The sequence below is a fragment of the Salvia splendens genome, chromosome 19 (genome assembly GCF_004379255.2).
Source record: "Salvia splendens isolate huo1 chromosome 19, SspV2, whole genome shotgun sequence".
Lineage (NCBI taxonomy): Eukaryota > Viridiplantae > Streptophyta > Magnoliopsida > Lamiales > Lamiaceae > Salvia > Salvia splendens.
In genome coordinates this window covers 3,712,391-3,736,619 of record NC_056050.1, presented here as the reverse complement: position 1 = coordinate 3,736,619, position 24,229 = coordinate 3,712,391, and the positions used below count along the sequence as shown (strand labels likewise).

The 24,229-nt window shown below is 41.8% G+C and overlaps 2 protein-coding genes across 5 annotated transcripts; one reads left to right on the top strand and one right to left on the bottom strand.

Annotated features, from left to right (window-relative positions):
* Nucleotides 1-108: 108 nt before the first annotated feature.
* Nucleotides 109-2,936, top strand: LOC121778157 (glycine-rich RNA-binding protein RZ1A-like). Of its 4 annotated transcripts, XM_042175459.1 has the most exons (5): nucleotides 201-225; nucleotides 952-1,068; nucleotides 1,533-1,768; nucleotides 1,862-2,443; nucleotides 2,622-2,936. In XM_042175459.1, exons 3-4 carry the CDS (start codon nucleotides 1,757-1,759, stop codon nucleotides 2,438-2,440), a joined length of 591 nt encoding a protein of 196 aa, XP_042031393.1. In that variant the 5' UTR covers nucleotides 201-225; nucleotides 952-1,068; nucleotides 1,533-1,756; the 3' UTR covers nucleotides 2,441-2,443; nucleotides 2,622-2,936. The 4 variants fall into 4 exon arrangements, with proteins under 4 accessions (XP_042031390.1, XP_042031393.1, XP_042031391.1 ...); XM_042175456.1 differs by lacking the exon at nucleotides 1,533-1,768 and having other exon boundaries at nucleotides 109-225; XM_042175457.1 differs by having other exon boundaries at nucleotides 1,533-2,443.
* Nucleotides 2,937-9,973: 7,037 nt separating this feature from the next.
* LOC121778851 (U-box domain-containing protein 28-like) lies at nucleotides 9,974-22,249 on the bottom strand. Its single transcript, XM_042176252.1, has 2 exons — nucleotides 21,406-22,249; nucleotides 9,974-10,362 (listed from the first exon to the last, which is right to left on the bottom strand). Exons 1-2 carry the CDS (start codon nucleotides 22,247-22,249, stop codon nucleotides 9,974-9,976), a joined length of 1,233 nt encoding a protein of 410 aa, XP_042032186.1.
* Between the last annotated feature and the right edge of the window lie 1,980 nt (nucleotides 22,250-24,229).

Sequence of the window (24,229 nt, the reverse complement as noted above, 5' to 3'; positions counted from 1 at the left end):
TTTGTGGGTGTACTATGACTAACTATTCTTTTTGGAGATGCTCTTAAAAGAAAAGAAACATTCTTCTATTTTGGTGACGTGGAATGGTAAAATATCTGAAGGGTACGCATGTAATTTAGAATAATTGGAAGACCAAAGAAGAATATAGGGTTTTTTGAATCGATTAATCCTCACTTCCTCAGCCCAGAAGCTGCTTCACTCCAACACCAAATCGCAGCCGCGAAGGTTTGATTTCGCTCTACTCTTTCAATGCTGCTCTTACTCTGCTCTGTTCGATTTTCCCATCGTTTGTATTTCAACCGTACTTTCGATTGTATTTCGACCGTGCTTGTATGTTTGTTTAATCGATTTCAATTTTTGATTCGTCACAGTAATTTTGATTCATGACTGTATTGTGTCGAAGATAAACAAATAATTGCGAAATCTGCGCCCTGGTTCCATTTTATTGTTATAGCTGTTTATTTTGGGGGTTAATTCACCCCTTCGGCCGAAGTTGATGTCGAGAATTCGGTTTTTATTTTTATTTTTATCCCTGTGCTTGTGAGTGAATTCAATTTTTCTGTATCTGGAAAGATTTTTCTTTGCTCCGGTTTTAGGCAATGCTATCCTGAGTAAAAAAAAGTGTTGGATTGATTTTACCTGCTGCCTTTTCTATATTTGTTTTCCTTTTACTATATTAACACGAGTTTCAAAATGTAGAATGTAACCATCCATGAATATGCAAAACATGAACCACATCTTAGCTGGTTTACAGTTTACTCATCTCGATTTCAGATTAGCTACTCCTTAGTATGTACAATAAGTGATTATGTATGTGTGCATATTTCTGCATATTTTGGGTTATGTGGTCAGTTTGTTTATCTCTTAACTTGAAGAAAGTATTAAAATTTGTTATACTATTTGCTTGGGCTGTTATTAGTTTTTACAGTGTTTAGTTTCTTTTATGATCAGTGAAATATGGGGGATCAGGATGAATTTCGCTGCTTTATTGGTAATTTAGCATGGTCAACTTCAGATAGGGGATTGAAGCAGGCATTTGAGAAGTTTGGTCATCTTGTGGAGGCGAAGGTATGAAAATCAGTTTTTCTTTGTGTTTTATTGGGGATCGTTCCCTCATACGGCCGATTAGTGTTTTCTTGTTACAACTTTTGCTTCCTTTTCTAATATAATATATCCTTGGAATTCTGAATGACAAACATAGATTTTATACTTAATTATTGGTACTATATGTTATTATATTTACATCTCTTACTTGTCTTTGTTTATGATACAGTTCTTGATTGCAATATATTATAGGTCTTCTTGTTTACTACTTATACAAGTATTTGACAGCCCTCCGTGAGAACATAGTGACCCGTATATTTGTTTATGAGGTTTAGTGGGCTTGCATTTTGACTGTGACCTGAATATTTTTGTAAATTTATGTCAGATATTGCAAGCAATTAGTCGTCAACTTACCTGGTGAACCGTTTACCAGCTTTTAGTTGACTATAGTGTTGCTCCCATCTTAAAGTTTGTTTATTTCTTGAAAGCTGGGTGCAGGAAAAAATGGGAATGTCTGATCACTGTTCATGACAAAATTATTTATTGAATTTACTGAGGGAAGGAAAAGGAAGTGTACTGGTATCGATGATGACCGTGTGTTAAATATTGCTGACTATTGAAGTTCGTAACATGTATATTTCGAAAAGAGGTTCCTTTTAAAAAGATTATGTTCAGTGAACTGGGATGTGACTTGTGAGTAAGCTGGAATGAGATGCATCATAAGGTCCATCCTTCTATTTCATGCAATATATCTCACCTATTAAACTTTTCATTTTTGGAATAGTAAGCTCCGTAAATTTATATGGTTCTTTTCCAGGTTGTGCTTGACAAAGTTTCTGGTCGCTCTCGTGGTTTTGGGTTTGTTTCATTCGAAGAAGAGAGAGCTATGGAAGAAGCCATCAAAGCAATGAATGGAATGGATTTGGATGGGCGGGACATTACTGTTGATAAAGCTCAACCCAACCAGGGAGGTAGAGACAGGGATGGATACAGAGACCAGGATCGTGACAGGGGGCGTGATCGTGATAGGGGTAGGAATCGTGACAGTGGGGGAGGGCGTGGATCAGGTGGAGACTGTTTCAAATGTGGAAAGCCGGGCCATTTTGCTCGAGAATGCCCTTCTGGTGAAGGGGCTAGAGGAGGGGGTGGTAGATATGGTGGAAGGGATGATAAGTATGGAGGTGGAAGTCGCTATGGCCCTGACCGTAATGGCGATAAGTATAGTGGGCGTAGCAGAGACTCTGGTCGCGACTCTGGGCGAGACTCTGGTCGGGACTCTGGTCGGGACTCTGGGCGAGACTCTGGCAGAGATCGTGGCGGATCAGGAAGTGACAAATATAGTCGTGATCGATCTGGACCTTATGAGCGTCCTGCATCAGGCAGCTTTCGCTCATGATTGGTATGTCACATTTCCTCTCATTTATAATGGGCATGTGTCTTTTATGTGCACGAATAACATACCTTGATCAGCTATGGTCAACACCTTTAAATCATATTTAACATAAACACCAAATCATGTCACCTTGTGATAGCCCTTGTTACGTTCGATCACTTATCCATGTCATTTTTCGTTGCAGCTACTGTACTGCAGTTTGCCAGTTTGGATGGCATGTTCGAGATCAATCCTTTCTTGATTTGGTCATTTCAACTGAAGCACTTTTAGCTATATGAGGCTTTTGTCACTAAAGGGTTCTCATGCTATCTGACTTCTATTTTCGTTTAGTTTGTGGAATTATGTCATGGAATTTTACATTTTGGATTGTTGCCCATTTAAAGATTAGTTTTGTTTTGTTTTGTTTGAATTTCTTCCTTGGTTATGTTGATATCCTTATATGGGTTAAGGGATTAATTAATATTATGTGATCTTACTGTTTTCCAGTACTTTGTTAAAAGAGCTCTTCATTCCAAATTTCCAACTGATTCAATTTGCTGAAGCAGCAACCTTTACTTGAGTCTTTTCATTTGCCTTGTTATAAATCTTACTCATCTTTGCTTAGAATCTCTCTTCCTTTTTTGCGATAAGAAGATTTATTTTATTGTCTCTTTGCAATTGCATCTCTTGCTTGCTCTGTGATTGAGTGATGATACTTAGTTTAATCGAAATAGATTTAAAAGCATTGGTTGATTGCTCTTGACTCAACCAGTTCGAAAGAAGATTTAATATTTTTATTTTATATAAATATTTATCATTCATCGTTATATAAAAATAAAAATATTAAAGATAAATTATCCAAAATGTTTGTGGAGTCCTTTTTTCTCATCATTAAATTTGTACGGTGGAAATGCAACGATTGTCAATTCGATAACATAAATTAATAGTGGGGTAAAAATGTCTCTATATCAGTTTCTCTTAATCATCTTATTAGTGGGGTAAAATTTTTCTAAATCAATTTTTAGTTGTAATTGTTTCAGTTTCAAGATTGTGTGCTAATTCCAAAACTAATTCAATTTTTGATTTTTGAGTAAAATATAATTCGTCCGTGAAATATTGTCCTGTTTTGCCATTTCGGCCCGTCCGTGAAATGTTGTCCACTTTGCTTTTTCTATTTTTGGTAAATTGAACTCACTTTCCACTAGCTCATTACACTTGCATTCTATTATAAAGCTAATATATAAATGTGAGACCTACATTCTACTAATTTTTTCCACCCACTTTTCTTCAAATTTCTTCAAACATGAACAATATTTCACGGACAGAGGGAGTACCTATCTATTTAGAGCGTGTTCACTATGTAAGAATTGGGCAATTCTTGGCCCAATTGGGGAATTATGGTTGTTCACCTTCCACTAATTAATTGTTGGGGCCTTACAATTGGGGTAGGGTCCGCACTATTCATGTTAATCGAGGAAGAATTGAAATCTTGACTAATGGGTAGTAAGATTTGTTTGTGCATTGAAAAGTGCATCAAGAAATGGACTTGGTTTTACACATTTGCCCCACCTTTCCACCTTTCCACTTGGAGGGATATATTTGTCAATCCATAATTCTATTAGGTCAAAGTCTTTATTTTGGGTAAATATTTGGACCAATTCTAGGATACTAAACAATGGGGGGAAATTTATATATGTGGCTAATTATGGCTCAATTCTTGGAAAATTTAATTCTTCCAAATGTTAGAAAGGGGAATCTCCTATAGTGAACGCACCCTTATACTAAAACAAACCCAAATCACTATTTCAAATTTGTGAGTAAAAAAGTATAATATAAACAATATTCTTTCAAGATTGAGTTTAGTATAAATGGCTGTAGTAAAATCTCACAATTTAATGTAATATTTGAGAAAATATTTCCTAGTCTAGACATACCAAATTGGCAATATGACTTGATATGGCCAACTAATAGTTTTTTAATAATGACCAATAATCATATAAAATATGGAAACTATAGACACCTAATATATGGAAATTTTACTCAATTTTTTAGCCTTTATTTCTTTCATTTGAAATTTTTGTTGCGTATAAAATTAGAGTTTTCTTCCACTGTTTTATTTTCTATTTATAAAATTTCTTTAATTTTTTATATACTATTAAAAGTATTATAAATTAAAATTAATCAATAAATATGATAAGTAAGTTAACATAATTTAAACGTATACTAATTTATTTAATTCCAAACGTTGTTCAGAAATATGCTAACAAAGAAAAGATAATTTTTTAGTTTGCTATAAAAAAATTCTAATATAAAATAAATTTCAAAATAAAAATAAAATTTTAAATTTTAAAAATAAAATAAAATATAGTTGTAACTAATAAGTTTAAATTATGCTGATTTTATTAGTATATTTATTAATTAATTTCAATTTTGAATAGTATATAAAAAATTAAAGAAAAATTTAAAATAAAAAATAAAACAGTAGAACAGAACTTTAATTTTACATGCCTCAAAGTTTTATATAAAAGAAATAAAGGCCATAAAGTTGAAGAAAATTTTAATATATTAGGTGTATGTACTTTCCATATTATATTACACTTGTCAAAAACAATTAGTTGGACATACCAAGTCATATTGCTAACTTAGTATGCCTAGCCTAGACTAGGAAATATTTTCTGGTAATATTTATACTAAAATAAGTTTGAGTTTAGTGTAAATGATTGGAGGTGCGTGAGGCTTCGAGGCTGATAGAAACGGTAGTCACTAGTCGCCATTGAATTCTCCGAGAGCTGTATCACCTTTCTTGTGTCGACTCCAGTAATTCCATGCCATCTAATTGTAATCTACTTTTTTGGAAGAGTAATTAGGAAAATTGTTTCTTTACCCAACAAACCCACAAAATTTGGTGGACTAAAAATAATTGTAATCCAGTCAAAAGGATAAAATATCCGTACAGAACAATGGAAGTAGAAGACTAATAATGTTGTTAATCCTTCTATATTCTATCTTCAAAACAAGCCCTAAACGAATATAGTGTTGAGTGTAAGAGCATCTACATCGGGGAGCACAAGCTAGTGCGTCCGTCCGTGCCAGCGGCGCGGATGAGATGTCCGCCGCTGCGCTCTTGCCACTGGCACGGCGCTGCTCGATGCATCGAGCACGTCCGTGCCAGCGAGCAGGCGACGTGGCAGCTTCCTATTGGCCAACGGCTATGCCGTTGGCAATTTAATTATTTTTTTCAAAAATCGGATTTTAATTAAAAAATCCGATTAAAAAAAATATTTTCCCACTTCCCAAAAAATTATATCCGTTTTCTACCCACTTTTAATTTATTTTTCAATTTTTTTCCCAAAAATACACATTTGCATCTATAAATACTCCCACTTCCACACCAAAAATTCACACTACACTACACAATTCTCATCTAAATTCTCTCATTTCCATTCTCAATTCTCAATCTTTCTTTCACTTTTACTCTTACAACAAAACAATGTCCGGCCACGGCGATCACCCTCTGGCTCCCACGGTTGGAACCCCGATTGGTTCGGTTCACAACCGTTTCCTAGTCCGAAAATGGAATATTCGGCCCCTCCTCAAACCCAAGGTTCGGAAGTTCCGGATGGCTACCGACCTTACCCGATCGACGACCAAGATGCCCCCGAAGGGCAATACGGGTGGACACCCGAGCCTAGAGCGAGGTCGAGCGGCCCCTCTCAAACTCCGACTCCTCCTACTCGCGGTGTCCGCACACCGTACACTCCAGTGGAGATGGAGCAATTGTTCAAAGCGTTTTTGTCAATCTCTGAAGATCCGGAGGTTGGCACGAACCAATCCGGCGATCATTATTGGTGGCGCATCTGTCACCGGTACAATAAAAACCGGCCAGCTGGAACAATCGAGCGCAACGAGAGTATGGTGCGCAACGCCATATACAGAGCCAACGAAGAAATCCAAAAGTTCCATGGGTATTACCTCTAGGAAGAGCGGTCAGCGGGGAGCGGCCGAAGCGAGGTCGACATCATCAGTTCCGCCTTGTCGACCTACCAATCCATGAACTACAAGCCGTTCAAGTACCTCAACATTTGGCAGGAGATGCGGTCGCATCCGAAGTATAGGGGAGGAGAAACATCCTCCTCTAGCAGATCCTCCAAACGGTCAAGGTCGGTATCCCTATCCGACGCCGGCTTCGAAGACGTGCCTAGCCAACTTGCCGGAGCTAACTTGGGTAGCCCCGACGCCGGCCCGAGCGGTTCCCAATACCGACCGCAAGGAAGGAAGAAGGCGGCGGCCAACCGCCATCGCACCGTAACTTCATCCGCCCCCGCTCCCGCTCCCTAAGTGCCACCTCAACCCCCCACCAACTCGTTGTGGGGGGTTTTGGCCCAACTCAATTTGGCCGATAGGTCAAATATGACCCCCGAGCACTTCGATCACATGTGGCGATGATACGGGGTCTCCAAAGAATGTTGGGGGTATTGCCGGATGATGACTAGTTTTCCCCGGGGGAATTTTTACGCTTAAATTACGTAATTTTTATTTTTTAGGAGTTTAATTATGTAATTTTTATTTTTTAGAATTTTAAGTATGTAAATTTTATTTTTTAGTATTTTAATTATGCAATTTTTATTTTTTAGGAATTTAATTATGTAATTTTTAATTTTTTTTGTAATTTGTAATATTATTTCAGGTATTTTTAATGTATTTTAATTTTGTGGAAATGTCTTTATTTAAATTGAATAATGGAATGGTGGACCCTTGTGCTCGTCCTTGCGGAAGAGCACAGATGTGAGTGTTGTGCTCTTGCCTAAAAGCAGGCAGAAAAAGTGAGGTTGGGCCCACATCCGTGCTCGTTGGCAAAAGCACGGATGTGGATGCTCTAAAGCCACATGATAAATTGTGGCCTCAAAGTATTGCCACAAGTTTGGTAATTTGTTCCATAGTGAAACTAACCATTACAAATTGATTCCTATTCTTCCATCAACTAACAAAAACAAAAAGACAAATTTCCGCTCTCAACGCATCTATAGACTTATAAGCCATATGTGATCTTATCTCAAATATATAACTATGGATTGTTTGGTGTCTTCTTTTAACTTTAAGTGATCCATGTGATCTTGATTAATTTAGCTTTTTCAACACACTTTAAACATCCTGTGCTTTATTGTCTAGTACATTACTCCCTCCGTCCCACAATAGGAGTCACGTTTGGTGTGAGCACGAGTTTTAGTGGGTTGGAAAGTTAATGAAATATGTGGTCCACTTTTTTATACTCTCACTGTTTTTTAAACATAGCAACTATTTTCATTTTGGGTCGTTCCTTAAAAATAGAAACTTTAGAATCTTTCTATTTTAAGACATGAACCCCACAATCCACTAACTCTACTCTCACTACTTTTTCTCTTCCTTTCTCTTACTTTACTCATTTTTCTTTTCATCTCTCTTACTTTACCAATTTTTCACACTTACTTTACCAATTATGTATTAAAACTCTGTCATTTCAAATGTTTCTATTTTTTGAATACGGAAGGAGTATTGATTTTATAATAGAATGTGAGTAAAGTGAGTTAGTGAAATGTGTGACCTACTTATCATTTATGGTAAACGTGAAATGTATATCTTATTGTGGGACATACCAAAATGACAAAATGTGCATCTTATTGTGGGATGGGGGAAGTATTACAATATAAATAGAAAACATAAATACAATTTTAAAGAAAAACGATAGTCGAAAGAACATAGCAAATATTTTCCTTAGATCTTAAAACCGGTAATCCACTACATTCACCAAAAAATCATGTGTTGGTCGAGACGGAACCAGATATACAAATTAGTCGAAGTCTGGAATTTAATTCGATTTATTGTTTGTTGACTTTTAAAAATCAGACCGAACCAAAAATTAAAAATATGCAAACTATTAGTATAATCAAAATGCAGCTATAAAAAAGGTGCAGAATCAACACTATTTTAATTGTTGTAATTTAATTATTTATCTTTTAATTTGATTGTACATAATTTAAATTTTAGATTAAGTTTTTTAGTATCATTTAATTTAAGTGAATCCAGTTTAATGATTTATCTTTTAATTTGATTTTATATAATTTAAATTTTAGATTAAGTTTTTTAGTATCATTTAATTTAAGTGAATCCAGTTCAATTCAATAGGCATTAATTAAAAGAAGCCTTTTAATTAAGTGATACAAATATTTAAATATATTAAATTAATAATATCAATAATCAAACTACTCTCTTCGTATGCGGTTAGTAGTTTTGTTCATTTTTACTATAAATGGTTATAGATCTCTATTTTACCAATTCATTTCACTTACATGTATCTAAACTAATAACTACTACATTCGTCCCGACTTAGTGAAACATAATCTTTTTTGGGATGTCACATTCTCTTTCTTACTTTATCATATTATCTCATCTTATAATCTTAAGTGAAACATTTCCTTTATTGTCAATGATAAAGCCTTTCTCTTTCTTACTTTATCATTTTATCTCACTTACTTAATTCTTTCTTTTATTATCTCTTTCTCTTTGTTTCTTTATTCTTTTTCATACTTTATTAATTACAGTATATTTTAATCCGCCATACACTTCATCTTAAAATTGTTAGCCAAAATACAATCGTCTCACTTAGTCTAAGAAGAAGGGAACATACACAAGTGATTCCACTAATTTTTTTCACCCACATTTCTTAACATTTTTTAAAGCTCGTGCCGAAAAGAAATTAAACTCTTAATTGTAGACGAATGAAGTAATTTAGTAACTTTTCAAAGAGTAACAAAATTAACGAACCAAATCATTTTATTCAAATTTTGATTAAATTAATCGGAGCCCATTTAAGAAAAGCCCAATTAATCGAAACCTAATGCACGCCGCTATCTCCTTCTTCCTCCTTATAGTAAAAGTTGTACTTATTTCTCCTTCCGATTTGCAATTTTTCTTCTATTTTCTTCGCCGATGTAGCTAATCCAATTTTATTCATTCTTCTTCTCTCTTCGCACATTGCATTTAAAAATTAAAACTAATACTCCTAATTGTATTTAAAACTAATACTCATAAATTTCATTCTTTTTGCACTCATTTTTCTTAAAATTTCTTACAATTCTTATTCTTGCCAGAAATAAAATGAAACTCCTAATAGTATACGGACGAAGTAATTTGTTAAATTTTCAAAGAATAATGAATTAATGAACCAAATCATTTATTTAAAATTTGACAAAATTAATAAAAACCCATTTACCAAAAACCCAATTAATCGAAACCTAATGCGCGCTGCCGTCTTCTTCTTCTTCTTCGTTATAGTAAAAGCTGCATATTCTTTCCCCTTCCGATTCGCAATTTTTCTTCGCCTATGCAGTTCATCTGATTTTATTCATTATATTTTTCTCTTTCTCAAAATACACAAAATACAACAAAAATTAAGGATAATGAAACACAGTCATACTAAAAAACCAATAGAAGAAAAATAAAAAAAAAAATTGATTTTGTATCCTCCAATGTGATGTACAGATATGAAAAAAAAATTCATCAAGCGTTAAAGTTAAAAATTCAATAAGGCGCAATGTGAGTGGTCCTGGTTTCGTAATAAGGTGCCAAATTGGAGTTGTTATTACTGCTCTTCGCCCTCAACACTTTGACCAATTCCCTGCACATCTGCCTTGTACTTCCCATGCACTCGCTCTGCATCACAAGTAGTACCTTCGTCACCCCATTCTCTCCCGCCACCCTTTCCTGCGCCAATTCATCCCTCGCCAAGCAGCATACGCTCCACACCACCGCGATCCCGTGCTCCGTCGCCGTACCCGAACACTTCATCAGCCTCCTCACGATCTCCGCCACGCACTCGCCGTCCTCCGCGATCGCGCTCCTCCCCTCCCTGCACGTCGCCACCGATTCCAGCAGCGCCAGCGCTTTCTCCACCAGATCCGGTTTGGATAGTGATGGGGTACGAACTAAACCCTAATGGCAAGCCCAATAACAGTGACGGCCCATCAGCCCAGAGCCCAAGAAAGAGTATCTGTTCGGCACCAAAGAGTTCGGCACGACCAAAGAGTTCGGACTCAGCCTACAGCTCGGTAAAAGCCGACCAGTCAAGCTCTCCTCTCAGATCGGCAAGAGCTGATCGGTAAAGTCCAGCAGTTCGGTCTCAGCATTCGACCGAACTAGGAGTTAGTGGACTCATGAAAGGCCTCCACGACCTCCGCTATACCCACGATCTATTTAGTGGTACGAAGCAGTTATTGAGCAGTTATTGCTCACCCACGATCTTGTTAGTGGGGCTGCAAACCACGATCCTAGTTCAATGTATAAATAGAACTTAGATCAGATAGAAAAAGGTTAAGCTCTCTAGAGATAAAATCATATAGCAAGTCTGTGTTGTAAGCTGTAATCCCAGATCAAGCAATACAATCTTGCCCTCCCTTCTTCCCGTGGACGTAGATTTACTTCAGTAAATCGAACCACGTAAATTCTTTGTGTCGTAGTCTTTATTCTCTACCAGCATTTACTAACATCAGAAATTCGCGGATCCATCACTGGCGCCGTCTGTGGGAAACAGAGAACAAAATTTGTGATAAAGCGAATTTTTGATCCATTTTTTTCCACCCAAAAAATGCATACCAGATCGCAGAGTACCCGTATTCCTGCCCGTGAGAACCAGGAGGAAGCCAATCCATCCCGTAGGTCTGGAAAACAGCCTAGGGATAAATCCACCACCAGTTCTCATGGCGAAGGAACAAGCCGCTCCAAAAATCGTCCCACTGAGTCTTCCCAGCAGCCCGATTTGAATGAGGCTGTCAAGCAGTTTTTGGCGGCGAAGCAGGAGGAATTCTTAACCTTCCTGCAAAAAAGCCAAAAGCAGCCGGAGACGAAAACGGCGGATTCTCCTTCTCCCTCCGCACAAGAAAGTCACTACCGCAGTAGTGTCGCATCTCCCAGGAGAAAGAATCCCCGTCCCCAACATGTTCCAGTTCCTCCTCGGTACCGGAATCACAGGAGAACTCAATCTCCTCCATACCGACGAGATATCGGATTCGCCGTGTACGGAGCATTGAAGACTCCGTTCTCGGACGACATCACCCGAACTCCCCTACCACAGAACTACCGAACTCCGTCGATGACTTATGACGGGCTCGTGGACCCTCACGATTTCTTGGGGCGCTATCAATATAACATGGCGAACCAGGGTCTCAACGAGGTCCACATGTGCAAGCTGTTTCCCGAGCTGCTCATCGGGAACGCGAGAAGGTGGTTCGATAGCCTCCCCCAGGGCAGCATCAGATCTTACCGAGATCTAATGGATGCCTTCCACAGGAGGTTCTTTCAGAAAGCGGAAGCCCGAATCACTTCGGCTCAGCTGCTTTCCATTCGTCAAGGTCGCGACGAAAAAATCAGCGACTTTATGACAAGATTCCACAAGGAATGCCTGCAAGTAGACGATCTCAACGATCTGCTTGTCATCTCGGCATTCCAAAATGGAATCCTGCCCGGAGCTCTCTACAGGAAGCTCGTTGAGTGCGGTCCGCAGACAGCTCAGGAAATGTGGGACATTGCGGACCAGTACTCCCGGGCCGATGAGGCAGACCGTCGCAAACGGTCATTAGACAGCTCATCGACCCGAGGAGACAGAAGGAAGCCCGATCATAGCGATCAGGGGCATCCTCGCCGGACTCCATTTGAAAGAATTCAAAGGGCTCCGGTGCAAGACAGATTGGGACCTCGTCTCAATCCCGAGAAGCCGCCCGCTCAGTTCGTACCGCTGAACAAGCCGAGAGCGGAAATTTTCGAACTGCACTCTGACCTATTCGAAAAGCCAAAGCGGATGACGAAATCAGCCGCGCGCCGACCACAGGATAGCTACTGCTCCTACCATCAAGACCACGGTCACGATACTGAGGAGTGCAGAAACTTGGCTGCAGGTATCGATGTTCTTGTGAAGGCAGGAACATTGAAAAAATACCAAAGCAAGCAGCCAAAGAAGAATAAAAAGCAGAGTGGTGCGAACTGCGCTCCTCAGAATCCGAAAAGGCAGCCGGATCCCGAAGACGATGACGAGCCGCAATATGATGGAGTAATCCAGACTATTGACGCGCTCCCTGCCGGGAAGACCAAGTCGTCCCTAAAGTCAGAGCGCAGAGGCTCCAATCGAGAGGAGCCAACGCATAAAAGGCTGAAGCAGGACGAAGTGATTACGATCTCGGCGGCTGATCCCGTCCCGGCCATCTCTCCTCACCAAGACGCCATTGTCATCCAAGCCGGAGTGGCAAACAAACTGATCCACAGGGTGTTTGTGGATACAGGAGCGTCGGTTAGCATTCTTTTTAAAGAGTGCTTTGACAAACTAGAAGTGGACCCAGCTCGGCTCAGTCCGGCTCCGCTTCCCCTAAAGAGCTTCGCCCAGGAGGACACCCGCCCTGAAGGTATTATCAGCCTTCCGATCACGGTGGGGAAAGCGCCTACTAGCTCCAGTACGATGATTGAGTTTTTCGTGGTGAAAGCTCGGTCCCCGTACAACATCATCCTGGGAAGAGACTGGCTCAACACAGTTCGGGCCGTTTGCTCCACTTATCACCTCACCATCAAGATCCCTACTAAAGGAGGGATAGCGGTCATCCGAGGTGACCAAAAGAGAGCAAAGGAATGTCTGCAAATTGCGCTTAGAAGTGCCGAGCAGTCAGATCGGCACCACCAAGCATAGCAATCACAACAGCCGGAGTCAGAGGCGATGACCGAAGTCATACCGAAGCCGAACTCGATGACAGTTCAGCTGTACGAAGACGATCCATCCAGAACGGTTAAGATCGGCTTCGCGGGAACGCCCCTACTTCGGGAAAAAACCATCCAGCTCCTCAAGGAGTATAAAGACGTCTTTGCATGGTCTCCGTTGGACATGACCGGAGTGCCCCCCGAGGTAATCACTCATCGGTTAAATATTGATCCTTCAGTCCGGCCGATAAAACAGAAGCAAAGACTCTTTGCAGCAGAACGAAGTCAAGTCATCCATGACGAAGTCCGTCAATTATTAAAGGCGGATGTGTTATTCGAAGTGAAGTATCCTTCGTGGGTGGCCAATCCTGTCATGATCAAGAAAAAGGAAGGAGGATGGCGGATGTGCATAGATTTCACCGATCTAAATAAGCACTGTCCCAAAGATTGCTATCCCCTTCCGAACATAGATAAAAAAGTAGAAGCTTTGATAGGCTTTGAAATTTTTTGTTTTCTTGATCTGTACAAAGGATACCATCAAGTTTTAATGGATGAGATTGACGCTTCAAAAACGGCCTTCATTACTGATTTCGGCATTTTCGCTTATAAAAAGATGCCATTCGGTTTAAAGAATGCCGGAGCCACTTATCAAAGGATGGTAGACAAGCTTTTTCGGCACCTGATTGGAAAGGAGGTCGAAGTGTATGTTGACGATATAGTCGTCAAAAGCAAAAGCACTTCGGAGTACGAGCACAACCTCAAGTCCACTCTCAACGTACTCAAGAAAGCCAACCTCAAACTTAATCCCCAAAAGTGTACCTTTTTGGTAGATTCGGGAAAGTTTCTGGGTTGTTGGGTTTCAAAGGACGGACTCAAGGCAAACCCCTCAAAAGTTCAAGTCGTTCAGAACATGGCAATGCCGAAGTCCATACATGACGTGCAAAGGCTAACCGGATGTCTAGCCGCACTGAATCGATTCCTTTCCCAAGCAGCCGAAAAGCAACTGCCGTTCTTCAAGGTGTTGAAAAAAGCACCAAAGTTCGAGTGGGGAGCCGAGCAGAAAAAGGCCTTTGACGAGCTCAAAAGTTATCTAGCCGAGCTTCCTATTCTCTCTGCTCCAACCGAAGCCGAAGTAATATTCTTATACTTAGCGGCATCGGATCAAACCATCAGCGCGGTGCTTGTACGAGAAGAAGGCCTAAAGCAGCTTCCCATCTATTTTACAAGCCGAGCATTAAGAGGTCCAGAAACCAGGTATCAACCTCTGGAAAAGATTGCTCTGGCATTAGTAAATGCAGCAAGGAGACTGCGGCCATACTTCTATGCTCACAAGGTATGCGTCTTAACTGATCTGCCACTTCGGCAAGTGTTGACCAAACCAGAAGCATCAGGCAGAATCGCCAAGTGGGCTATAGAGTTGGGAGAGCACACAATTGAATATCTACCTCGGAAAGCCATCAAGGGACAAGCCTTGGCAGATTTTCTTGCAGAAGCAAAGTTCGATCAAGCAATTCCTGTTATTGCCGAACAGAAGAATTCTGCCAATGCCGAACTAGCACAGCCCTTGGAATCCGAAGTAGAGCCGCCGGACTGCTGGAGCGGATTCGTAGATGGAGCTTCAAACAAGATGGGAAGTGGAGCTGGTATTCTACTTGTCGCTCCCGACGGACACGAGGTAACCTACTCACTTCGGTTCCTATTCCCCACTACTAATAATGAAGCCGAGTACGAAGCCCTCCTGGCCGGACTCCAGTTAGCGCAAAGTCTGCTCGTCAAATCTCTCAAAGTCCATTGTGATTCACAAGTCATAGTAAATCACATGTTGGGTACAAGTGAAGCTCGTGACGAGAGAATGAAGAAGTATTTGGACAAAGCGCGAAGCATCAGCCGAAGTTTCTCCTATTTTCGGATAATCCGCATTCCCAGAGCGGAAAATAGCCGAGCAGATACCTTAAGTAAGTTGGCCTCAGATCCGAGCTCAAAGGCGGAAGAATTAATGCATCGAAGCATTGATGAAGCCGAGGTACATTCAGTATCCAGCTCGCCGAACTGGATGACGCCGATCTTGCAGTATCTGGATCAAGGACAATTGCCCGAGGATAAGAGAGAAGCTCGGAAGATCACGTGCCGAGCACTTCGGTACGAACTTCATGAAGGAGTCCTCTTTAGAAAGTCTTACCTCCAGCCGTTATTGCGGTGCGTAGGACCAGAAGAGACGGACTACATCCTCAGAGAAGTTCATGAAGGATCGTGCGGTAGCCACATCGGAGCCAGAGCTTTAGCTAAAAAAGTTCTGAGATGGGGATATTATTGGCCAACCATGGTACAAGAGGCAGTGCAGCTCGTCAAGAAGTGTACGAAGTGCCAAATTCATGCAAATGTCCCAAGGATGCCGCAGACCGATCTATACACTATGCAAAGCCCTTGGCCTTTCATGCAATGGGGCATAGACATAGTGGGACCACTTCCTCAAGCTCCTCGGCAAATGAAATTCCTTATCGTTGCCGTGGACTACTTCACGAAGTGGGTGGAGGCTGAACCATTAGCTACGATAACGAGCTCAAAGGCATTGGACTTCGTCTGGAAGAACATAGTGTGCCGATTTGGCATACCCCACATCCTCATCTCGGATAATGGGACTCAGTTCACCGACAAGACGTTCAAGAATTGGTGCCAAGAGCTGAACATTCAACAGCGGTTCACTTCGGTCTCCCATCCCCAAGCAAACGGACAAACGGAAGTAACGAACCGGATTCTGGTGAAAGGGTTAAAAGCTCGGTTAGAACAAGCCAAAGGACAATGGGTAGAAAATCTCCCTCAAGTCCTATGGTCCTACCGAACTACGCCCAAAACCTCCAACGGTGAAACTCCGTATAGTTTGGTGTACGGCACTGAAGCCGTAATTCCGGTGGAGATCGGCGTACCCAGTCCCCGAACTCTAAATTTCTCCTCAGAAATGAATGACGACGGACTGAGAGCAGAACTAGATCTCGCCGAAGAAAGAAGAGAATTGGCGTGCATAAAAGCAGCCAAGTATAAGGAGCAAGTAGCCCGGTATTATAACCAAAGGGTGAAAAAGCTTCAATTTCAAGTGGGGGATCTCGTCTTGAGAAACAACGAAGTAAGCCGAGCAGAAAAGCTGGGCAAACTCGAACCCACATGGGAGGGTCCATATCGGGTGTCAGAAGTCCTCGGCAAAGGGTCTTATAAATTGACTCACATGTCAGGAGAACAAGTACCCCGAACATGGCACGTCTCCAACCTCAAGAAGTTCCACTTGTAAGAGACAAAAGTCCGGTCAGTCCGTCTCGTGTCTAGTTCGGTCATAGGGGTATATGTTTTTATTTGTTTGTTTCTTACTTGTACCTTTTACTTGTCGTTTTATAAAATGTTTAAAGTTTTTTTCCTTCATCTTTTTCATTTTTTCTCTATGTGTTTTGTCTCTATGTGCTTGTCGTCTCTTACAAATGGTACCAAGGTATATCGTTCTTTAAAGACTGATCCCCTTTTTAGATCGATTATTAAAGACTATTGTGAGTCCAAGCTTCTAAGGAGGATATAAGACCACAATTCAGCTTAACAAGCAGTCCGTCTGAAACGAACTGCAATAAGCCAACGATTGTGAGTCCAAGCTTCCAAGGAGGATACAAGACCGCAATTCAGCTTAACAAGCACTTCGTCTGAAACGAACTGCAATAAGCCAACGATTGTGAGTCCAAGCTTCTCAGGAAGATACAAGACCACAATTCGGCTTAAGAAATAAGCACTTCGTCTGAAACGAACTGCAATAAGGGAAAGTCCGATCCACGCGATAAACCTCGCCGAATTAGGACGACCAAGTTCGGTCAAAGAAGTTTACCTCATAAGACCGGGGACGACCATGTCTAGTCAAAGAGGTTTACTGCATAAGACCACTTCGGTTAACTGGGAAAGTCCGATCCACGCGATAAAACTCGCCGAATTAGGACAAGGGAAAGTTCGATCCCGGCGACAAAAATCGCCAAACTAGAACACAAACCAAGTCCGGTCAAAGATGTTTATTTCATCAGACCAAAGACGAGTCCGGTCAAAGATGTTTATTTCATCAAACCAAAGACGAGTCCGGTCAAAGATGTTTATTTCATCAGACCAAAGACGAGTCCGGTCAAAGATGTTTATTTCATCAGACCAAAGACGAGTCCGGTCAAAGATGTTTATTTCATCAGACCAAAGACGAGTCCGGTCAAAGATGTTTATTTCATCAGACCAAAAGACGAGTCCGGTCAAAGATGTTTATTTCATCAGACCAAGGACCAAGTCCGGTCAAAGAAGTTTACTTCATAAGACCAAGGACCAAGTCCGGTCAAAGAAGTTTACTTCATAAGACCGAGGACAAGTACGATGAAATTTTTTCGCTAAGCTGTAAATACAGTGTTAGAAGCGAAAACAAAATTTCATTTTTCAAATCTTGTTCGGCATACAACTCCGCTACCCTACAAAATGGCGTTACGCTATTACAAAGGACTATTCTACTGTCCAGGGTTGCTGAAGTTAAGCCACCTATCTGCAAAATCCTCTGGAAGCCGAGTTCGGTTATTCCGAGCAGATGAAGAATAAGCAGGTCGACGAGATGCTATCCTCGACCCAACGCCTCTTCCCCGAGCCCGAGAAGTCCTAACACCTCGGCGATGAAGAGTCTCTGCAATAAGCATCTGCTGATCTTGCTCGCTCATAGTCACAACTCCTCGGCGAATTTCAGTCCGTCCCTGTCTTGACGATTCCGGTTGCTCCTGAGCCCGTTCTCGTCTTGACGTTTCCGGCTGTTCCGGAGTTCGTTGTTGACTGGGAGTAGGATTTTGAACAAGGGAACCAGAGGCTTGATCTGGAGTGCGAGCATCTGTTGGCGGGAAATGCCTAAGGAATCTCCCGATTGAGGGACGCCGGGAAAGAATGATGTCGTACCGAGAAGCCCAGCGCCGCAATGATTTCACAACTTGTTGGCAAGCCGAGCTCTCCAGCGCATTGTTCCTCCGGAGTACATGATATTCCTCCCACAGTTCGTCAACTCGACTCTGAACATCTGATATGGTCACTCCCCCGCACACGGATGTAATCCTCGTACGCAGTCCTCTCAGCAATGGTCGTATTCAGCTCGGCCTCCAGATCCTTCTTATCGGACTCTAAGTCCTTATTATCGGCCTCCAGCTTCACTAAACGAGCCAGAAGCTCGTCATTCTTCGTCTGATCGGCTATAGCTCTTTTCTCAGCTTCGTCTAAAGCCGAAGAGTACAGCCGTTTCCAGTGAAGTATCTCCATCTCCTTGAGTACAAAGCAGCTATATTAGTTCGGCAGCTGTACCGAGCAGATAGTAAAATACAACAGGAATAAAGGCGCGTACGAAAAGCTATACGAAGACAAGTGTAGAGAATTTTTCATTCACAAGGAAAATTTTTTACACTAGGAGGGCTTCAAGGCCATTTTACAAGGAAGAAACTAGACTAAGAGAAGGGAGACGAAATCATACTCCACCAGCTTCGTCTCCGGCTCCTTGGTCTGGTTCAGCTTCTTTCTCCTGAGCTACCTCAGCCTCGGCCTCGCATCCTGCCGGCCTCGCCTCCGCCTCCTGATCGGCTTCCTTCTCCGGATGCCCGGCCCGCTCGACTTCGGCCTCCAGCTCCAGCGGCTCGGCCTCACCCTCTCCGTTGTAAGTCGAAGCGGGTGAAACGGGTCCCACGGAGGCAAAGATAGCCTCCAGGTTCTCGTCCCGATCAGCTCGACAACTCCGGACTCGGTCTGCAGAAAGCAGGACCGAGGATGAAGCGAGCTCCTCAAGGAGCGGCAGATTCTGAAGCCGAGCTGCTATCTCTCGGCTGTACAGAGGCAGCACGACGTCGGCCCCCTGCTCGCCCTTATCGGTAATTAGCCTTACCAGACTACCGACAAAGGCCGAGAACTGGCTGCTCAAAAAGAGTTTCTCCGTGTAAACACGGAGAGCTTCCCCCTGGGCAGCCACGGCGGCAGCCTCCTTCTGAGCCTCCCGGTGCTTCGTCTGCTCTTGCAGGATGATGAGCTGGTTTTTGGCTGACCGGGCTTCATCCTGAGCCGAGATCCTAGCAGCTCGGGCCCTCTCAAATTTGGCCTCAGCCTGTTCGGCCAGACTACGAGCAAGATGCATCTTCTTCTGCATCTCCTCGTAGTCGTGGGATGCTTTGGAGAGCTCCACGGAGACGAGCTTGGCTCTCTGAAGATGAACAAGGAAAAAACTCAACAGAATGGCCATCAAAAAATGTAGAAAAGAAGCCAAGTCAGAAAGCTTACCTCCACAAAATTCGTCGGCCATTGAAAAGGCTCAGGGACGTGTTCCGGGATGTCGGCAACCACCTCGGAGATGACCAGGTCTTTCCCCGGCACTCTTGGGGACTCGTGAAATTTCCCCTTCCCTTTAGCCGAACACGACTCCGGCTCTTTCGGATCCGAAGAAGAGGTTTTTTGCCTCTTCGGATTCTTCTCGGCTTCAGACGCCGAGCTAGGGACCCTCTGCCTCTCCGGCTCCACAAGCTCGGGGGACTTTCGGATAGCCTTATTCAGCATGTACACTGCCAAAAAGCAAGAAAGCAAAGTCAGATTTTCTTCGTTAAAGCAGTAGAGCATAAAGATAAAGAGAAATCCTCACCCTCGGCCTCTTCGTCCGAAGACGAGATGTCGAACACGACGTCGCCCTTGACGAGCTCAGACTCCGTGTATTGTTTCCTAACTATGGGAATCTTGTTGAGCTCGCCATCGAGCTCGTCCAACGGTTCAGGCCGAGGATGACGGATAACGGACTTCGGCCCTCTCCAAGGAAAACTAGGAGCCGCGGTCCTATCATAATAGAAGAAGCGGTTTTGCCACTTCGGCCACTTCGTTTTACAAAAGGCCCTAAAGGGCTGTACAGGGATCAAGTAAAACCAAGACCCCTTCCTCTTAAATTGAAAGAATTTAAGGATCGCCTTCAAAGACAAATCCCTTCCTAACCTACGGAGTTCGGCAGCGAAGGCCGACAAGTGCCTCCAAGAGTTCGGAGTCACCTGGCCTAAAGGAAGCTGAAAAAAATCTAGTAAATCTATAAAGGCAGAAGGGAGGGGGAAACGAAGCCCGCATTCTAAGCAGGCCTCGTACACGGTGGCGTAACCCTCCGGCGGGGAGTCAGCCCTATGATCACCGTCAGGTACCACCGCCCTCCCCCCAGGAAAAAAGTATTTTTCGGGTAGGGATACCACAGTATCCTTACTCAAAATACTATGGAAATACTCTACGGTCTTCTCCCCGGACTCTTTCCGGCCAGAAGACCCCTTACCGCCTCTCCTACCGCTACCCGACTCCGAAGAAGAAGAAGAAGACATTTTTCTTACTTTTTGAAGGTGAAGAAAGTCTGAAGAAGCTCTTGAAAGCGGAAGAAAATTTCTCGAGAAAGAGAGAGTTTAGAAGACGCAACAGCAAAGGTGTTCAAATGAGGAAGAAAGAGCATATTTATCAGATTCGGGAAAGATTTCGAGATCGTTGCGCTGTTTCGAATCCCACCTTTTCAGGATTCAACGGCCGGATTTTACTGTCGCATTTAATGCAGGCACGCGCAAGGCACGTCCCCTGACGTCAGCCTCCCCCTTACCATTATCCAGAATGCCGAAGTGACTCACCTCGCCGAAGTGATTCACTTCGCTTTTCGGGGGGGGTAGTGATGGGGTACGAACTAAACCCTAATGGCAAGCCCAATAACAGTGACGGCCCATCAGCCCAGAGCCCAAGAAAGAGTATCTGTTCGGCACCAAAGAGTTCGGCACGACCAAAGAGTTCGGACTCAGCCTACAGCTCGGTAAAAGCCGACCAGTCAAGCTCTCCTCTCAGATCGGCAAGAGCTGATCGGTAAAGTCCAGCAGTTCGGTCTCAGCATTCGACCGAACTAGGAGTTAGTGGACTCATGAAAGGCCTCCACGACCTCCGCTATACCCACGATCTATTTAGTGGTACGAAGCAGTTATTGAGCAGTTATTGCTCACCCACGATCTTGTTAGTGGGGCTGCAAACCACGATCCTAGTTCAATGTATAAATAGAACTTAGATCAGATAGAAAAAGGTTAAGCTCTCTAGAGATAAAATCATATAGCAAGTCTGTGTTGTAAGCTGTAATCCCAGATCAAGCAATACAATCTTGCCCTCCCTTCTTCCCGTGGACGTAGATTTACTTCAGTAAATCGAACCACGTAAATTCTTTGTGTCGTAGTCTTTATTCTCTACCAGCATTTACTAACATCAGAAATTCGCGGATCCATCAGATAGGATTCGGCTGACGCTTCGGATGATTCCCAACCGGATCAGATCCTTCCTCGCCCTCCTGGTGGTTGCGACCGCTGCCAGAGCTGATAATCCGGCTTCCACCGCCGATGAATCGCTCTCTGATGTGGTTAGGTTGTATAGATTTAGAAGTAGATCTGCTTTATCAGCGATTTTCTTCTCCGATTCTGGATTTAACGCGATTAGCTCTAAAATCTTCGCTGATTTCACCTTCGATTCGGTGTTTCCTTTACGCAAAACCGTCGCGAACGAGGATAGGCAATCGGCGGAGCTCAGAATGAGCTCGTTCAGCCTCCCTCTCACGGCGTTCTCCGACGAGATCAGATCGAAAACCTCAACAATCAGCTCGCGAATCCGAATCTCGTCGGATTCCGAGAATAATTCGACGAATCTCGGAATCGCGGAGCTGGAATGCGCGACGAATTTCAGATTCCCCTGCGACGCCTTCATGAAATCGACGAGCTTCTGCAAGGAAGAGGCGTCGACCTCGCCTTTGATGATCACCGCCGCTTCGTGCCTGGAGACGGCACACGGCGGCGGCGGCGCCTGGGCGGGGTCGGTGTGGGAGAGCCAGAGGTGGATAAGGCGGCGGAGAGTGAGATTCGGAGTCGTGAGCGTGGACGGAAGGGTTTGCATGGTCGCCGGGCAGGTTTTGTGGCCGAGCGCCAGCCATTTCTCGATGGAGCTCCGGTCGTAGGTGACGCCGGTGCAGAGACTCACCGGAGACTTCATCACATCCATGGAAATCGGGCAGCGGAAGAGATTCGGTACAGTGACGTGCAGTTCCTCCCTCCTCTTTTCTCTCGCCATTTTCGCACAAATCTCTCTGGTTTTCTCAAGCGAGTTTTATAAGAGAGAGAGAGAGAGAGAGTCAAAGGGAGAAGCGAGTGACGTCGTTTTGGTCAAAAATCCGAAAATGGAGTCCGATTTAAGTAAACAGAAAAATTGAAAATTTTATTTACTAATTAAAGTTTATGAAATTAATGTCAAGATGAGACAAAAAGGAAGTGGTGGGGCCGGCGTTGAAGAAATTGATGTGATATTTGCATGAAATTCTTGCATGGATTTAGGTAAAGTCAAACTCATGTGTGTGCTAATTTCTATGTTTATTCTTGATTTTTCAATGATTGTCATTTAAATATTCTTGAGTGAAAGAACTGGATTTGAGGATGATAATACGGAAGAAAGGGGTAAAGTAGTTGTTGCGTACTGGAATAATCCAAGCTCCTCGTGTAGGATTAAAAAACATAGGAAATTAATGGTTGCAAAAGGTGGTTAAAAAGTCGTAAACACTATAATTAAATGGTGTTAATAATATATTTAATTTATTAATAACTCTAACCTTAACTAGTTATGTTTTTAACAATATACTTTAATTTGGTTTATGATTATAAGAAGTGATGGAAATTGAGTGAAAAAAATAGTGGAATATGAGTCATATTTTTATATATTAATACAGAGTACGTAAATGTGAATGAAATGAGATAGAGTACTAGATTGTGTGGTTTATGACTATTAAACATAGTTATAAGGTAATAAGAACATTGTTTGTGTACAGTTGGAAAATTAAATATAAGACAATTATTTGCAAACAGATGAATTGCTTTGCTTTTTCTAATTTTATCCTCTCTCTTTATATTTACTTTATTCTATCTCTAGCCTTATTCTCCTCTCGCTTAATTTACTAATATTTATTTGTTAATTTTAATGTTCAAAAGAAGTGTCTCAAAATTAATGAGACGGAATATAGTATTTCGTTCTTCTGGATATAGTCATTTATGAGAAAAAGCTGCTCAATTTATTAGAAAATTTTAAATTATTAGTTTAAATTAAAACTTATTTAAACCATCAATAAAAATTGTAAATTATCAATTCAACCTTATTAATGAAAATTAAATAAATATACAAAAGAGGTGAATGTAGGTCAAATGGGTAAGGATAAGGAAGACCGACCACTATTTATGACATAAATTATAAGTTTGAATCTCATTCATATTTACCCTATTATATAAACCGAGTTTTTAGCATTAATTTACTGTTGCTGCAATTAAAGTCTTTCTGTGATGTGCTTTAACTGCTCCCAAATCCAATTACTCAAATCCACAAAACTAATTACTCAAATCAACAATATTCCATATTAACACATAGATATTGCAGATGAAAAAATGTTTATGGTTATAATTTTGAACGATTTGAAAGGCAGATTGGAAAATCAATTCAAGATTTTCCTAGCCTATCAATAACACAACTGACAAAATAATTTATGAGAATAACACCACTGACAAAATAATTGAGAATGAATATACTCATAATAAATTATATATTAAAAGAGAACATACGTTTCAATTATTATGATAGATCGGTTATCAAAATATATATACTCCCTTCGTCCCATAGTAGATGTCACACTTTCCTTTTAAGTTTGTCCCACAAGAGATGTCACATTTCCTCATTTGGAAAAAGTTCATTCTCACATCAATTATAAAATTATATTTTCTCTCACCACTTAATACACAAAATAACATCTCCTAAAATCTTGTACCATCTCCCAAGTGTGACATCTACTATGGGACGGGGGAGTTCTATATATATAGAGAGAAATATTCGAGAGACAAAACGTAATGCGGTAGGCTAATTAGAGAGGCATAGGTTTTGAAAAAAGTGAGTATTTGAAGAACAAATATATCTAATTTGACCTTGTTATTGTAGTGCGCACATATAAAAGAGAATAATGATATAATTAAGCAAACATGGGATATATGCATATTTTGGTTGCACGAAGCATATTCA